Raw genomic sequence first — 17414 nt, forward strand, 5'->3', positions numbered from 1 at the left:
AGTTGACAGTTGGCACTGTCCAATGATAGTCAAAATGAACAGAAGAAATGAAGGTGTATAATGAATACTCATAGGGATTAATTATGAGGAAAAGTTATTAGACACCAAAGAATCTAAACATTTCGATATTCCTAAAAATTAAAATGAGTCTCCCACTGCCTTGCAGGTGTGTGCGTGTGTGTGTGGTGGGGTGTAGTTGGCACATGGCATTTGAAAGTTGGCACTGTCCAGTGATAGCCAAAATGAATTGAAGAAATGAAGGTGAGCAATGAATCCTCACAGGGATTCATTATGAGGAAAAGTTATTATACACCAAAGAATACAAACACTTGAAAAATAATGACTGCACATTTTGCTCCATAACTCCACTTCTACAAGGGCTAGAGCTTAGCTATTTTTAAAAAATGAAAGCTGGTTATCCATGTTAGGGTTAGGATATGGGAAGTTTGAATCCCAATTGTTTCCTATGGTGGAAATGTTCAAAATCAGTAAAAACTAAAAATCATTAAAAGTCAACCAAGTGTCCCACTGCCTTGAAATTTGGGTGGTAGGTGGCACCCATGGGGACCTACCCATCAACCAAATTTGGTGCCCCTAAGATCTTGTTAAGTGGTCCAAAACAAAATCAAATCAAAACAAATACAAATCGAATCTGGGGTGATTCAGAGGGAGTAGTTTTGGATACGAAACAAACCAGAGGTGATTTGTTTTGGGCACAAATCGAATTTTAAAAATTGATTTGTGCACATCCCTACCTACCATGCAATCCCTTTATTTACCATGTCATGTGAACAGGGCTAGAGGCACTGTACTCCTGCATCTACTCCTACCATCACCACCACCACCATCATCTTCTTAACATGGCTACAGATAATATACAATATAAGCAATTTGGTAGGGGCACCATGCACAATTGAACTCTTCTCTTCCTATTCTACTTTGTATACTAAGTATACTATTCCTAGAATAGTATTTTAAATTTTATTGTAAGGGGAAGATTTGTGCCTTCAAATGACAATGCAGACGAGTATTTGCTCTTTCATTTGAACCAACAAGTTGGGGCCTTTGCATAAATGAAATGTTAATGTAACTGTGCACACTGTTTCCTGCTGAGAAAAACCTTGCCTGTCTTCATGCATGGGATTGCTCATGTGCATGGCTTACCTAAGTGGGGGACGAGGTCACACAAATGAAAAGAAAGGAAAATGCGGGAAGAGCAAATTGTACATGCATTGCTTCTGAGATTAATTATAGACATTTTCCATGTAAAACTGGGAGACAGGTGAAACTGAACACAAGGCAGTCGGAACTACAGAAAAATTATGAAGTGAAGCATGGGAAACCCTTTTGCCCATAACTGGACTCAGTTTACTGTTTACCTAAAGCTACTCTGTGATACAGAGTGTTTGTTTTAAAAAATCTGTTTCAAAATCCAGGAGAAACATAGTAGATATAATTAAACCCTATGAGATTAAGTGGTATGTGCCAATAGGGAAAGCTGCCTCCTTTTTTAAATAATGAGGATGGCACTTATTTAAGCTCATTTATCTTGTTGAGCATGGCAGGGACTCTGATTCTGAGCATGTGTAGAGGAACGAACAGAGGGATTAGTGAGCATTAAAGAGCCTCTAATTTGCTTTGGAGCAGGGATTTCTGAATTCTGAATAAGCAGAAACAAATATAAATGATGCATGATGTATTTATGAACTGGGGCATAAATGTGCAGGAAGGCTTCATGCAAGCTCAGGGTTCTTCTGTACGAAACCCTTCATCTACACCACAAATACAATTTCTGTGTTTATCCATAACCGCTAACATAACATAATGTTACAGATGACTGGCTACAAGATATTATGGGGAAACAAGTAAAGCACACTAGTAGGAGAGGAATGGATTTCTTGCTTTCTTTGTTTGTTTTTAAACCAAAAACCCAAAATCCCTGTGAGGCAGAGTTTGTCACAAGTTGCTTTAATGACTCTTGCACACCTCTAAGGTAAATGCATGTATTGCAAAATTTCTTCTTTCCCACCTCCCCCACCGAGAAACCCTGAAGAGTTTTGACACTTTAATTCATTTCTGAGACTTAAAATTTCCAGGAAGGCTGGTGACACTCTAATAGCTCAATCCAGTTTTTTTATTTATGATGCTGTTCATGCCAATAATAGTGGCACAAGCTGGAGCTTGTATTTTCCCTCTATTTATTTATTTCCTTCAGATCAAATTATTAGCCCAGACATCATTCAGGCTATACGCTTGTGGACAAACCAAACAGCTTTCATTTCAATGTTCATTCACTACATAACCAAGTCCCTTCATTAGTGAAAATGAGGCATAAACGAACTCTGTGTAAACTGTAGTCTAAATTCATTAATAAGGAAATTAAACATGGAGCTCGAAAGGCACCATTTCAAAATTCAGGGAGTTATCACAAAACTGAAGCTGTTCTTTTGGAATTGACGGATCAGCCAAAAACTATTCCCTTCTTCTCCTTAAAAGATTCCTCCCTCCCTCCCTTCCTTCCTTCCTGGTCAGGATCTAAAGAGCTACTTCAGACAACCCAAAGGCTTGAGCACACCCAGACTTTTGAACGTTTACTTTCCTGCTTTGAACAGTTGGTCATCTCCCATATCAGAAACTACTCTTGAAAGTTCTGTCTGTTTTCAAAGTGGTTTCAAGGGAGGCTCCTCAGTGTGAAGCACATGCTTTGCATGCAGAAAGAACCAGGTCTAAATCTCTGGCAGCTCTGGACTAGAGGATTGCACCTAACAAAGACCCTGGAGACTAGTCAAAGTAGGCAGCATTGGACCACTATATGAAGAAAGCTTCACATAGGGGCAACAACAGGCATAAGGGCTGTGGTTTGGACACAAAGAACCAATTGTTCCATTCTTGACGCCTGTCTTTCAGTCCTCCAAAGGATCATGGACCCTGCTTTGTCTTCAAGTGCAACTCTGTTCCTTAGTATGATGATAAAAGTAAGGGATAGTGAAACATGCAATGCCTACAAAAATCAGTGGTGTTGCAACTTGTCTCTCAGCATGAGCATGGGTATGTAATTACAGTAAATCTTTAGGATGGTCCACAGAGCCAGGCACATTGTGGGGCATGGGAATGAGTCTTGGGCAACATGCACACCATTGTGTGAAGCATGTGGAGTGTATGCGTAATGAAACATGAAGGTTCTCCACATGAGCAGTGTGGAGAGTCAAAGAGGGTTCTGTGGGGAGAGTGGGCTTGACCCACTCTCCTTGCAGATGAGCAGGCAGCTTGCCCTGGGCAGCCAGATCGGCTGCCCACATGATTACTGGCTCCGTCATGAAACCGGTTGGGGCAGCGAAGCTTGGGGGCTGGGAGGAGCCACGCTGCGGCGACATGACCAACTAAATGGGGTTAGCTGACCATGCACCTCCACTAGCCTCGTTTAAGGGGAGGGGGGATTAAGCAGGTTAGCTGCTGGGAGCCACATCGTTCCCGGCGCTCCCTTAGCCAGGTTTCCACTGCACGTGAGAATAGCCTCATGAACTCATTCCACAGGTGATGTTTACACAGAAGCTATTCTCACAATCAGTGGAAAGCGGGCTAAGGGTGCTTAGCCTGCTTCCCACTGATCGTGAGACTCACTGGGCTCGCAGCTGAGCCCGGTTTAGTCAAAGCGGGTAACCGGCTTAATTGCCTCTGCCTTAAGCCCAGGTTAGTGGAGCGAGCGCTTTCCGAAAGCGCACCTGGTCTTTCTGATCGTGAGTTGCCACAGTGCGGCTCTGCGCCACAGCAACTCGCGAGTAGACCCCCAACCGGCAGGCTGAAAAGCAGCCTTCCGGCTCGGGGATCTTTCCAGTGTGCCCTGAGCACTCGCGCAGGGCATGCTGGAACTTCTGGGGGCCATGTGGCCCCCGATCCCCCCAGGCCCCACCAGCTCCATAACACAGCCGGCAGTCGTGTGGGCGGCTGGTTTGGCCGCCCAGAGCAGACTGACTGCTTGTCTGACTGATTGCTCGGCTCAGCCCGCTCTCCCCGCAAACCCCATCCAGGCTCTTCTCACTGATCGTGAGAAGAGCTTCATAGTAAGGCTGTACACATGATCAAAGTATGGGAGGGAGGGGAGGGTAGGTGGATGGGGAGAAGGCAGGGATGCATAATGAAACATGCACTAATCTCACGGGTGATGTTATACACAGTAAGGCTATACACACAATCAAACTAGGGGTGGGAGGGGAAGGCAGATGGGTGGAGAGAAAGCAGGGGTGGATCTACCTTCCCCCCAGACAATCACTGATGTTCTCTTCGGTGTGCTGCCATGCACCCACACAATCTGTGCTGCTCCATGCAGTGCAGATCACTGGAAGTGAGGACTCATTCTCCCCAGGAGTTCTCCCGACTGTATATGCTCAAGCTGTGTGCAGCCTGAACATACACATGGTCTGATATATAACCTAGGTAAATGTCCGGTTTAAAAACCCAAGCTTGGGGGGGAGGTAGCTCCAGGATTGGGCTCAATCCCAGTGCTGAACATGAGCAGTCCTATCCAGGTAAGGGCTTCTCTAACCTGGGTAGGGCTGTTCTTGTGGTGTGTGTGTGTGCACACAGCTGAGGCTAGTAGCCGCATCCTTTCACAAACAGGGAGGCTATTCTAATGACCACCAGAAAGCGGGCTAAGGCAGCCTAGCCCGCTTTCTGGTGTTTGTCAGAAGCACCGGGCCCACAGGCAAGCCCAGTGGTTCCAAGGCAGCTAGTCCGCCTAAATCCCCTTCCCCTTAAACAAGGTTAATGGAGCAAGTGCTCCATTAACCTCATTTATTTGCTCGTGTGCCGCTGTGGTGGGCGTGACACATGAGTAGACCCCTGGCCGGGAGGCTACAAGCAGCCTCTCAGTCCCGGGGATCCCCCTAGAATGCCCCGCATGCTGTGCGAGTCATCCTGGAACTCCAGGGGGCTGAGTGGCCCCCGATCCTTGCAGACCCCACTGGCTCCATGACGGAGCCAGTAGTCATGTGAGCAGCCGATCCGGATGCCCAGGGCTATATGTTTGATTGTCTGCGGGGAGAGCGGGCTAAGTCCACTCTTCCCGCAAACCACTGCGAGGCACTTCACACTGCTCGTGTGTTTGTTTAAATAAAGGTTTAAATTTGTTTGTTTAAATAACAAATCCTTTTAGTTTACATAACAGTTTTGTGCATCCTGCAGCTGTTGTTTAACTGTGGTTTACAAACCATAACCAAAACCAAGATTCAGAGTCGGCTAAGCCTGCTCTCCCCACGCACGAACAGGGAGGGAGCCCTGGGCGGCTGGATTGGCCGCCCACAAGATTTCCGGCTCCGTGACGGAGCCAGCGGGGGCTGGGGAGCTCGGGGACTGCGCGGCCCCCGGAAGCTCCAGTATGCCTGCGCGAGCGTGCAGGGCATACTGGGGAGACCCCCGGAGCCAGGAGGTGGCTTTTCGCCTCCCCTCCGGGGGGGTCTACTCATGAGTAACCACAGTGTGGAGCTGCACCGTGGCTACTCACAATCTTTAAAATCCGGTTTGCAGAGAGCTCGCTTAGCAAACCTGGTTTTAGGGGAGGGGTACTTAGGCGGGTTACCTGCCTAGGACCCACCGGGCTCGCAGCTGAGCCTGGTGGTTCACACAATGGGGCGAAATCGGGCTAGCCTCCGCTAGTCCGATTTCACCCCATCGTGTGAATAGCCTCTCAATCTGGTTTCAGATCATGGTTTGTAAACCACAGTTAAACAACAAGGTGATTCTCAAGATCTCCCAAGAGCGAGCTAAGGGAGCGTAGCCTGCTTTTGGGTGGTTGTGTGCTGCAACGGGGGCTGCATGTCTCCTGGCAGCTGGCCTCAAAAATACCCCTCCCCTAAGACAAGGTTAACGGAGCGAGCGCTCCATTAACCACGTCTTTTTGCTTGTGTGTTGCCGCGGCAAACGGCAACCCATGAGTAGATCCCTGAGCAGGGGCTGCAAGCAGCCTCCTGGGCTCGGGAGCATCCTGGAACTTCTGGAGGCCGGGGGGCTAAGCCCACTCTCCCCGCAAACCCCCTTCCGGCGAGTCATGAGACTCGCCTCACTAGCTCTGGATACACACGAAACACAGCACTGCAATTTAAGCCAGGGGTTCCCAGCCTTGAGTCCCTATATTTTGATGGACTATACATCTCGCCAGCCACAAGGGCTGAAGGATGATGGCAGCCATAGTCCAACACCTGGGGAACCAAGGTTTGGAACCCCTGATTTAAGGAAACCAGGAGGCTATTCTCACAACCTCGGGAAAGTGGGCTAAGCCCACTTCCCAGTGGTCGTGAGAACCACTGGGCTTGCAGGTGAGCCTGGTGGTTCAGCAGTGGTTTGCCCGCCGAAATACCCCTCCCCTAAAATGAGTGCTCTGTTAACCCCATTTTAGTGATCGTGTGCCGCCATGGCATGGCTCCGCGCCACAGCAACACATGAGTAGACCCCCAACTGGGAGGCTACAACAAGCTTCCTGGTGTCGGGCGGCCCTGATCCCCACCACCCTAAATGGCTCTGTGATGGAGCCAGTAATCATGGGAGGGCAGGGTGCTCATGTGCAGGGAGAGCGGGCCGAGCCCGCTCTTGCTACCAAACCCTTCTCAGCTCTCCACATTGCTTGTGTGGAGAGCCTCCAGGTTTCACGCAGCCATGAGTTCAAGAGATAAGGGGAGGAGGGAGCGTGTGTGTTCAGCAACTATACCCTGGTTTGTTTGGTCATCTGAAGTGCATGCCAGGGAAGTGGCCTGTTATACTCATGGTTCCATTTAGATTTCTAAAGAGCTGCATCTAGGTGCTTTCCCATGTGCTTTGGAGTATACGTGCCATGGATTACTGGCTGTAATATTAAATTACCCACTCCCTAATGGCATGGGGAGGGGGGAGAGAAAGCCTGGTTCACAAAGGCAGAAGAAAGAATTAACCCAGAGCAAGGTTTCAGGGCTTTTTTCTTTTTTGGTATTTCAGGGAAAAGGTTGATGAAGTAAAATATAAGAAACTTAATTTAAAGGGACACTGTCGGGTAGTTTAAACTCAAAATTTGACCTACTTTTAAATGTTACAATCTAGGACAGGCTATCCTTTCAGATTCTGGTAATTTATTGCTGAAAGTTAAGTAGGAACATTGCAGTCAGTGAACTAAACTCCTAGCTTTGGATCAAGCTTCTTAGTTGGTCCATCTATGGGACAGCATTTCTTTGCTGTCAGAATTCCTTATCAGAAGGAACCATCTAGCACAGGGGTGGGTAAACTTGGCACTCCAGCTGTTGCTGAACTACAACTCCCATCATCCCCAGTCACAAGGGATGATGGGAGTTGTAGTTCAGCAACAGCTGGAGGGCCAAGTTGGCCCACCCCTGTTCAAGCATCCTTCTGTGAGCTATGCTGGTGTAAAGTAGCAGAAATGTTTGTAAAATATGAATGTGAAACAGAACCCACAACGGGCAGCTTTGTACGGCTTTATACAATCACCAGGAAGTGTGGTTCCCAGGAACATCCGGTTGTCAGAGAGTGTGCGCTCCCAGTGGGCATGTTCGGCGAACTGCCAACTGCTGGTTCCCAAGCTCTCCACTTGACTTCTGACCAACTTTCGTAACCAAGAATTGAAGTTGGGTGGAGAATGTTGGGCAAAAGTCTGGTGGAGTGCTGGGGAACTGGCAGTTGGTAGGTTTGCATGATACACCCATGGGGAACGTGCACTCCCTTGGGAATTTGAGGTTCCTGGGAATTGCACTTCCTGGTGATCATGGGAAGCTTCCCATTGTGTTCCTGCTAGAATCTCTCTCACTCTTTCTGCATTCACATACTGTACAAACTGACCCAGCTGGACCAGTTGCAAAAATCTGCTCAGTAACTGGATTGCCTGGAGGCCCAATTAGCAGTAGAAGGCCCAGCCAGACCCCAACTCCCGCCCTCTCTAAATCTATCTATTACCATCGATGCCACCCTATCCAGTCTTCAGTTGGCAGGCAGTAACTTTGAGAAGGTCAGATTTGGGTTAGAGGCCTGTAGCTGCTAACCTTGATCTTAAAGAGCCCAGTCCCCAGTAATAATATATCTTTATAAGTTGGTCTTCTTGGGAGTCTGCCCAATTTCTAACTGTGAGATTTGCCTTCTGGAAAGATGAATCCCAAGTCTGTATACCCCTAAAACCGACAAATGACTGGATAAGAATGCTATGGTGGCTGAAAACAAATTTCAAAATACAGTTGTCCTGCTTTTTTTGAGAAAGGATACTTCTCAATGACATGTACTATATTTCTAAGAGTACAAATTATCCCATCGTCCTTTTCTTCCTCCCTTGTAAATGAAACTCACATTATTCAAAAACAACAACGTCTTGTGGCATCTGTTGTATTGTCACACAAGTTTTCATGAGCTACAGTCCACTTCATCAAATGCTGAACAAATAGAATCAAGCCTCTAAATACATTCTAATTCAGCAGTTTTACTCTGGAGTCTCCCTTTGAAGTTTCTTGGTTGAAGAACTGTGATTTTCAGATCAACAGTAGAGAGATGATCTCTGACTGGTTTCTGAATGTTGCTATTTTTGATGTCATTTATTTTTTGCATATAGACTGACCGGGTTTCCCTGTGCAGATAGCATAAGAGCACAACTAGCTGGTGATAGCATATATGATTCTGGAGGATGAGTTAGTAAACGAGCCCCTGATGGCATGGGTTATAAAGTCCTGTAATAGTGTTTCCTAAATATGGGGACAGTGTTGAAAGCTCTGCCCGCTGTGTTTGTGTCACTGTTATGTGATCTGTTGGTGGTGGTCAGCAATTGTTGAAGATTGGGAGGCGATTTGTTAGCAAGGGCAGGCCTACCATGCTGCCCAGGTAGGCTTCTGGGGACAGGAGCTGAAGAAGCATTGCTCTTCATGGCTCTAAATAAGCCATTAATTTCTTGGCATTCTTTGGAGCCATGTGAGTCCCTATGGCAGCAACACTAATCTGATGATACAAATGGTACTCAGATCTGAAATACCTGTGGATGAGGACAAAGGGACAAAGCTTGGTAGCTACTAGGTGTACTCTGATGTCATCAGGGATAAATATTCCTGATAGCTTCTAGCCCATCTTTCTGGAGGATATTAGCATATAGAATTTCTACATCCATAGTTGCCAGGATTGTATTGCCTTGTCGAATTTCCGTGTACTCTCATACTGATCTGAAAGTCACCAGAGCCCCCTATCCAGTCATTTGCTTAAAAAGGTGCTCTACATGAGTATAGCATTCCAAGCAGGTCTGGAAGTTTCATCCACAGTGAAAATATGACCCATCAGTCACCCTCCTGCCAATGATCTTCACAATCATAGTGTTTGTCTGAACAGATAAATGTCATACGTGTGATTGCTGTCATTTCTGTGATCAGCAGGTTGGGGCATCCCAACCCCCTTACGTAGAGCACCTTTTTCAGTGAATTACTGAATAGGGCTCAGGTCAATAAAGAACCTTTGTAGGGAGACTCTAGTGAGAAACTGCTGAATTGAAATGTACCAGGAACTTTGATTCTATTCATTTAGCACTGTATCAAAACAATAGTTTCCTGCCGCATTAATCAACTTAGCCAGACCAAAAGGATTTTCTTATCATCAATTATGCTGTTGTGAATTATCACTGTGGTTTTATACATTTAAGTCTCACAGACTCTTGCATTTCATGGCCACTTGATCCCACTATTTACAACGACCAACATTCCACACAGTGTTGGAATTGCTAAACAAGAGCTGCATCAGTGTAAAACTCTGCACTGCAGATCCACTCAGTGTGTTACTGAGCAGGAAAATGCATGCAAAGGCAGAGGGGGAAACAATTTTCATTCATCTCTCCTCCCTTCAAAAGGACTTTTTGACTTCAGGAATATGTCCTTGAGGGCTCCGCAGCTCTCAAGGTCCTTTTGGAAGAAGGAGAAAACAGTGAAAATAGCTCCCTCCCCCACATGAGTTTCCTTGGGCAGAGCTGCAATACCAAATTTTCTACCAACACACCTCCTGTTAGGCAGTTCTTACACTGCACAGAATGTTGGCCGCTTCTTCTCTTTTTTCCTGTAGCCTGTAGTTCTTGAATGCATATGTTAGCCTTTAAGGTACCATAAGGCACCTTGTTGTTGTTTTTCTGAAACAAGCACAGCTACTCCTCTGGAAGTAAAGCTGCTGGTGTCTGAAGGATATGCTGCTGCCATTCTTTCCTTCTTGCCCCGGACTGGAGACAAAGGACCAGGAGTGTGGAGTGGAACCTTGCTTGGACCAAGGCCACTTTGAACTGCTCCTGCTGCTCCTGCAGCAACAGGAGATGGATTCCTAGTGAAGCAGTGGCACAAGGACACTACCAGATGTTGGAAGTTAAAGGACTTTGCGCTGTCTCTTGTCTCAGACAGTGGAGGACAGACTAGTGAGTCAGAGGGCTAGAGGGTCAAGACACTGGTCATCCCTTCTCCACTGCTCTGACCCTATCCCTTTGAAATGTAGATTGCTACTCTTAGGGACTAACTTCCTTCCTCTCTCTCTCCCCTACCTGCCCTTCTACCTTGCAACATGGCAAGCTTCTCTCCCTGCACCATATGTGCAGAGAAGATGCAGAATCCACCTGCATCCAGCTAGATAGATAGATTAGAGATCCTAACTCCTCACTTTCCTATCTAGAATGGAGTTCCTTAATAAATGCCTTATATATTGGCTTGAAACTATGAATTGGCTCCACGTTACTTTACTCTCAGCATACACACATGCCTAACTAAATCCGCTGTGTTGTGCCTCTGTGCACTCTGCTATAATGAGAAAGGGATTCTCTCACCACAGAGAATTTCCAACACCAGAGTGGTGGGCTGAAGCTGAGGGGCTCCCCCAGTCTCCACCACTAGCTACTCTGTTCCTCATCAAAGAAGATGTGATAATTGTTGCTCCCTCGCCACAGAGGAACGTATCCACCACTCACCCAGGTGGAATAAATCTGAGTCAACAAAGGTGGAACAAAGTGACATTCCTTGTGGGGAGGGAGAGGGCTGGTAGCAGAAATGGCTAGCTAGTAAGCCAAGTCAGAAGAATGTTGTAGACCTCTTGGCATGAATGTCACTTTCAAGGGGCAGGGGGGAGAAAAGCGCAGGGAGAAGTGGCTTGACCCAAATGAGGCAAACTGAGATGCCACTGGATTTCTTTGGCCAGTGACTGAACACCATATTCAAGCATGAGAAACAGTTACAAAAAGGAAATACATATCCTTGTACTGTAGCTGGGCTGGATGCTGTGGAGACGTATTTTGTCCAAGTATACACTCTTCAAAAACAGAGTGTCACATTCAAAAAGCCTCAGCTTGGGAGTGCCCCAATATAAACAATATAACTATTTCTACAGGTGATCAAACCTCCACTCGATACTATACTGTTTCTACTCTCAGACCCCACTTGTTGATTCAGGACAATTATGTTTGAATTCAATGCCGTAATACAGCACACAGAGCCATAATTATTCTCTTACCCATAGCCAGCACAAAGACCGATTAAATGAGGAAACCGTTTTTCCAAGCATGTGTTTTGCTGTTCATGTACCAGCAGATCCTATTGTTTATTCACACCATGTGTCACAGATAGATGGGAAGCACCTTGCTGTCTTCCAGGGCCAGCAAAATCTTAATAAGTGAATCTCAACACATGCCAACAAATAAGATACACTTAATCTTTTACTGTTTGGCATGTCAAGGGCATAAGCCAAGTGTGTAGCTTCAAAGTCTACTCTGCAGCGAAAGGAGTTTGCCTTCGCAAAGCTCAGTTTCCTCAATACAAAGGAAATCAGAAGCTGAAGCAATTATACCTCTCTTGCCATGTTTTTAAATGATAACACTCCAAGTATTCCTATTCACAGTTCTAAAGTCAAGCTGTGAAAATTTGCACACGCATTAAAGTCTTCTTGCAAATTAATCCTTCCGGTAAAGCAGATTTGAGGAAGAAGAAAAGATACCGCCCCCCGAACAACTTAAATAACATTTACATATATATTATATTTCAAAATGTTATACTAAGCCTGAATAGGGGCTATATTTTATTGGAGTTTCTAAATAAATTAAAGCCATTTATCATTAAAAAAAAATCTGTTCTAAAATATCTCATTAACTTTGCATCCAAATGTAGGAGTGCTATCATGCCTGCCTATTCCAGCTAGGTCTGAAGATACAAACAGCCAGAAAGACTATAAGAAATTATTGGTTTCAGCTTCATGGCATGCTGATCCTTCTTTTAAAAAAAGAAAATTGAAGCAGTTTGGATGCTGCTTTGATTAACATGAATGCATGCAAAGTTGGCACCAGCAAAAAAGGAGTGAGTTCATGTGTTAAAGATGAAAGGAGGTGTCAGGTGCAAAAACAGGGCTGTCAGCTGATTAATGGATGTTTAATGTTTGATAATTCTGTATTTCAACTAAGTAATCAATGTATTTAAATTTAATTAAATGTATTTAAATACTGCAAACTTTAAATACTGCAAGCTCAATAAAGAGGATTCAAAAGAAATGGAACCTATTCCTAATCCTGAGATAATTTACAGTTTAACAAACAAAATCCTTCATACACTGATGAAAAATACTTTAATACTTTCTTTGCTTCACATTTGCCAATGTAAAATACCTTACATTACAATACCACAGCCAAATTACCACAGCCAAATGGGCTTCATAAAATAAGCAAGTTCAAAGCCCATCAGTACTGTGGAAGATCCAGTTTTAAATGCCACTGAAACTGGTTCCAACTAAGCTCTGTCAGCTTCAGTTGCCCATCATTCTTAGTGTTACATGGGAATTCACAGTCTGGAATGGGTATGCTCTGAAAATCAAAATGCTTTCTCAAGGCAATGCAATTTCATTCCAGCTTTTAAATTAAAAGTCCTCAAAGTGCCAAATTCGGCACCCAAAACCAACTTCTGCTCTTGCAGAATGCAATAACAGAATGAGGTAATACACCCAGCGCTGGATGTAACAACATAACCCTATAAAGAAAACTGCTAGTTCTGGATATAAACTGAAAGGTTTAGCCTATTTTACTGTCCTTTCAATCATATTTATTCAAAACAACAATATTGCTTTCTTTGTACCACCAGTTAACTAGGAGGTAGTAGGGAGGAAAATTTTAATCCACTAAAAGCTGCAATTAATTGCACCAATTTGCTGGAGTCTTACTTATAATAATCCTGTTTCACCTGCATATGGAGAATTAAAGATGTGCCCACCTATGATTTCAATGCTTGCAAATATGGCCAAAGGGAATGTGATTCCCCCCCACACCCCACCCATGAAGAAACCTGTTTTTGTGTATTGGCAATATTGTTAACTGTAGGATTACCTGCATAATCTGTTCTTGCATAATGTCCATCTTCTGACTTGGTAGTGGTTGTTGTGTTATCTGAAAGACATGTATGCATGGGATTTTTTAGTTAGAACAAGGATTGCACCTCTTGTTTCCTGCCTTCCTCCATTTTCTTTGGCAACACCTTATCTTTGGAATTCACTGGCTCCAGATGTTTATATGATTCAATTCCTTACACACTTTAAAAATGGTTTCAGGATGTATTGATTCTCTCAGGCCTTCTCTAATTTGCTTAATGCCTCTCTTCCCTCCATTGTTTCTCCTTACCCTCCCCCGTCTTTCCTTCAATTTTTCTTATGCATCATTTTGTTTAGATTGTAAAGTTTCAGGCAGGATCTTGTCATTATTAATCTTATGTTTGTACAGTGCTTCTGCCTTGCTTTCCAGGTATATAATAACTAAATAACTTATTATTATTATTTAATTATTATTATTATTATGACTGACACACAACACAGTGTTCCATGGACAGTTTCCACACCACCTGTGCTGCTAAGCATATATATATATATATTAAAAACTGACATAGCAGCGCTAGAGCACAGTTGCAAAATCATAGCCTAAAATTGTGCAAACACAGTTGTGTGACACTACAGCCATTATTTCCAATGGTTGTGACATTGCGCAAATGTGTTGTGCAATTTTAAGCATTTGCACAACAGCACTCTAGTGCAACTATGTCAACTTTTTAAAATGCACACAGCGGCGTAAGCTAGTGGAACCTGTTTGTGTGATATGGCACTGTATGTCAGACACTAACAACAACAACAAATTATTATTTTTAATAATAATATACAACAACAACAACAACAACAATAATTATTATTATTTCATTCCGATGTGGATACTCTCTTCTCTGTAAAATTGCTGTTTTGCACTTTTAAATCATGACAGTACTTCCATGAGTCACCTGTGCTCTAGAAATGTAACACAGGAAGGGTTCATTCTGTTGCCTCCTTCTCCGTAAAAGGCAATTCAAACATGGCACAATGTGATACAGTCCTCACAAGAATGTACAAAGAAATAAAGGATTATCTATTATAGTAATTCTCCCGGGTATGCCTTGGAATGTGCATCCTAGAGCCCAGCTGATTGGCTGGGCAGCGGACGCGCCTGATTGGCTGAGGTGCACCAGGGAAGATTGGTGGCCATGGCGGTGGCCCGGCCGTGAAGGCCAGAGGTGGCGGGCCTGGCCCGGCCGCGGAGGCAAGGCCCAGGAGGGGGGAAAGAAGGGGGGGGCAGAAGTGGCAGTAGGGAGGAGAGGTGGCTGGGCCCGGAAGCAGAGACTGGGGCAGAAGCGGGGGGAGGTAACCGCTGACCCCAAAGAGCGCACAGATGCTCTGTGTGGGGTCGGCTAGTAATGCTTAATGTGCCATAGGTTAAACTTGCCTTGAAACTACAAAGGCCGCACAGGTAGGGAGATTTTAATATGTAGTCTGTAGATTTGACGGGTAACAGCTCCAAGCGAGGTGTACCACATGCTATACTGAATTTTTGTACTGGCTCCAAACATAAGTACTTCTGGTTTCTCAACAGAAATGCTCCTGCAAATTGGAAGGCTCTTAAATTCACTTGAATGGTAGTCTCCACAGCCTCAGCTATTTACCTGTTTGAATGTTTAATAAAAAGGCAGAATAATGGATAACATTTCATCAACAAATGCATGTCTTTTTAACAATGAAATAAAATTGTAAAATTACGTATTTTATACTGCTACATCATTTTTTTAAGAGCTGTGGACATTTCACATTCATTTTATAAGGATATATAACTTTTACAGAGGAGTAAAACAGAAGGCATTTAATATGTAGGTGTAGAAGTTGTGGTTGTATTAGTATGTCAAAAACTGATTAAAAATGTTAGGCGGGGGGACCCTATTATGAGTTTCAGCTTCAGTGAGCATATCACAGAAAAGATCAACCAGATACTGAAAATTTCTAAAAGCCCTTTGTTGTAGCTTTGCTGTTCAGTGCTTATGTTCTCTCTTTTTTCAGTTTTGAGTGTAACTAATTTTTTAAATTGTGAAATCCAAATTTGAACACAGTGAAGTTCACTGGAATAAAAACATTTTCCAAGAAACCTTGCCCAAACCGCAAGTGGACGTTTTCTTAAATTAAGAGGGCATCTGGCAGGCTGTCACATTGGACCATCTGCCTCCGGAATTATGGACCTAGAGTAGATTACACAGGAAAAAGCAGGAGTCATGTAGGCTCCGGGCAGGCAGCAGGTATGGATGATTAAGATGTTAGCCTGGAAGATTACTTCCTAGATGGTCTCTCTCTTTTGCTTTTCATGGGGGAGGGGCTTCCCTCCATGCACCATCCAACTTATGCAATGAAGGAATCCAAATTTTGTGCTCAGAACATGTTATTCACATCTTCTAAGTTATTTCTTTCAGGACTATGATTCAGGTTTGTCCCCCCCTAAAGAATGGGGAAGGAGAGATGGCAACTGAGGAAGAGAAGGGCTTGAGAACTTGGAGGAGTGAGCAGTATAGACTAAGGACTGTAGCACTGATAAAAACAAAAGAAGTGTAGGGTACTGTAGACAAGAATATTTGTCCATTCCCCAAATATTCTTGCTCTAATCAAACAAGGGGGGGGGATTTGCTTCTGTTTGGATTAGGTGGGGGAATTAAATCCAGGTCTGGCAGTGTAACTGTAATTACACTGTGTAATTGTATGAAATTACATCATACAATTGAGCATCCTGGCTCTACTGACTATCAACTACTTGGACGGTTGTGTCAAAAACAAAATCTAGGTTTAGAGATGTCTGCAACAGGAGCCTGGCAGTGTCAAAGCAGATAGTTCCAACCATCTTTTGAACAAGCAGGTGCATACACACAGTTCTGGATCAGGCCTTAGTTCCAGCATTTCTTCAGTGTTTCGATGGCTCAGATAAAATAATCAACTCCATTAGTTGGGCAGTTAGCTTGCTTTTCTCTCCCCCTCCCTGTAAAAAGGATGGTGACACTCTCTCATGCCGTGGTGACATAAATAGATGCTTTGGCCCACTGAGAAGGCTTTGTGCTGTTCTGTAACTTAGAAAATTCATTTAACTAGCTCCCACAGCAGCTTCTCAACCTTTGCAGACATGAGCACTGAAGCTGCAGGTAGGGATTAAGGACACCCTCATGTCTGAGTGCTGGGATCACTTTTGAAGTCAAAGGCAGGCAGAAGCAGATGTCTCGTGATATAGACTGCAATACTTGTAAAAGTCTGATGCACCATCTTCATTCTCAAGCTGTACATATTTCAAGCACGGTTCAAATCTAGGCCAGCATACTAAAACACATGAACACGCCTTATTCTTTGTCCATCTAGTTCAGTTTTGCTTGCACAACTAGCAGCAGTTCTCCAGGGATTCCAACAGGGGTCTTACCCAGCCCTACCTGGAGATGCCAGAGACTGAAACTAAGAATTTTCTGCATGCAAAGCATGTGCTCTGTTACTGAGCTACAGCCAATCCCACACAGAGTTATGCAATCCAGCACAGAGTTATGGAAACTTAAACCTCCTTGATTTCAACTGGATGTAAGTAAGCATAATTCTCCATTTGATTAGGAACACAGGAAGTTACCTTATACCAAGTTAAACCATTGGTTCATCCAGTTCAGGATTACCCACCCTGACTGGCAATGGCTCTCCAGGTTTTCAAGCAGGAGTCTTTCCCAGCTCTACATGGAGATGCGCCAGGGATTGAACCTGGGACCTCCCTTATACTGTACAAAAATCCGACCACACCTGACTTTAGGCGGTGTTGCAAATCTATCAGAAATGTAAGAAGTGACTATTAATAAGCCATCCCCAGTTCCAATGTTTCTATAAAAATAAAATAAAGTAAAAAAACAAAAATGGAAAGCACTCTTTGAAATTTATTTTGCTAGGAGCATTACCTTGACATCGACCCAAAGACATGACTTCAATTTTCTCTTGTTTCTGGCATGATGCTTCTTTGATCTGACATGCATTATCATAAGATTTCCCATCGGAAGCACAGAGAGGATTGAAGTTGGTTTGAGAACAGTCAATGTTGCACACACACCTGAAAAGATAAAAAT

At 44.2% G+C, this 17414-nt stretch overlaps 1 protein-coding gene across 4 annotated transcripts in view; it reads right to left on the minus strand.

Annotated features, from left to right (window-relative positions):
* TMEFF2 (transmembrane protein with EGF like and two follistatin like domains 2) overlaps positions 1 to 17414 on the minus strand; it is a 274058-nt gene that overhangs the window by 48759 nt on the left and 207885 nt on the right. For all 4 annotated transcript variants that reach the window (XM_053283721.1, XM_053283719.1, XM_053283718.1 and 1 more), the window contains exons 6-7: positions 17250 to 17398; positions 13328 to 13387 (exon numbers count right to left, since the gene is read on the minus strand). In XM_053283721.1, the coding sequence (XP_053139696.1) occupies positions 13328 to 13387; positions 17250 to 17398 (209 nt within the window). The remainder of the gene's footprint in view (positions 1 to 13327; positions 13388 to 17249; positions 17399 to 17414) is intronic.

The sequence above is a fragment of the Hemicordylus capensis genome, chromosome 1, assembly GCF_027244095.1.
Source record: "Hemicordylus capensis ecotype Gifberg chromosome 1, rHemCap1.1.pri, whole genome shotgun sequence".
Taxonomy (NCBI): Eukaryota; Metazoa; Chordata; class Lepidosauria; order Squamata; family Cordylidae; genus Hemicordylus; species Hemicordylus capensis.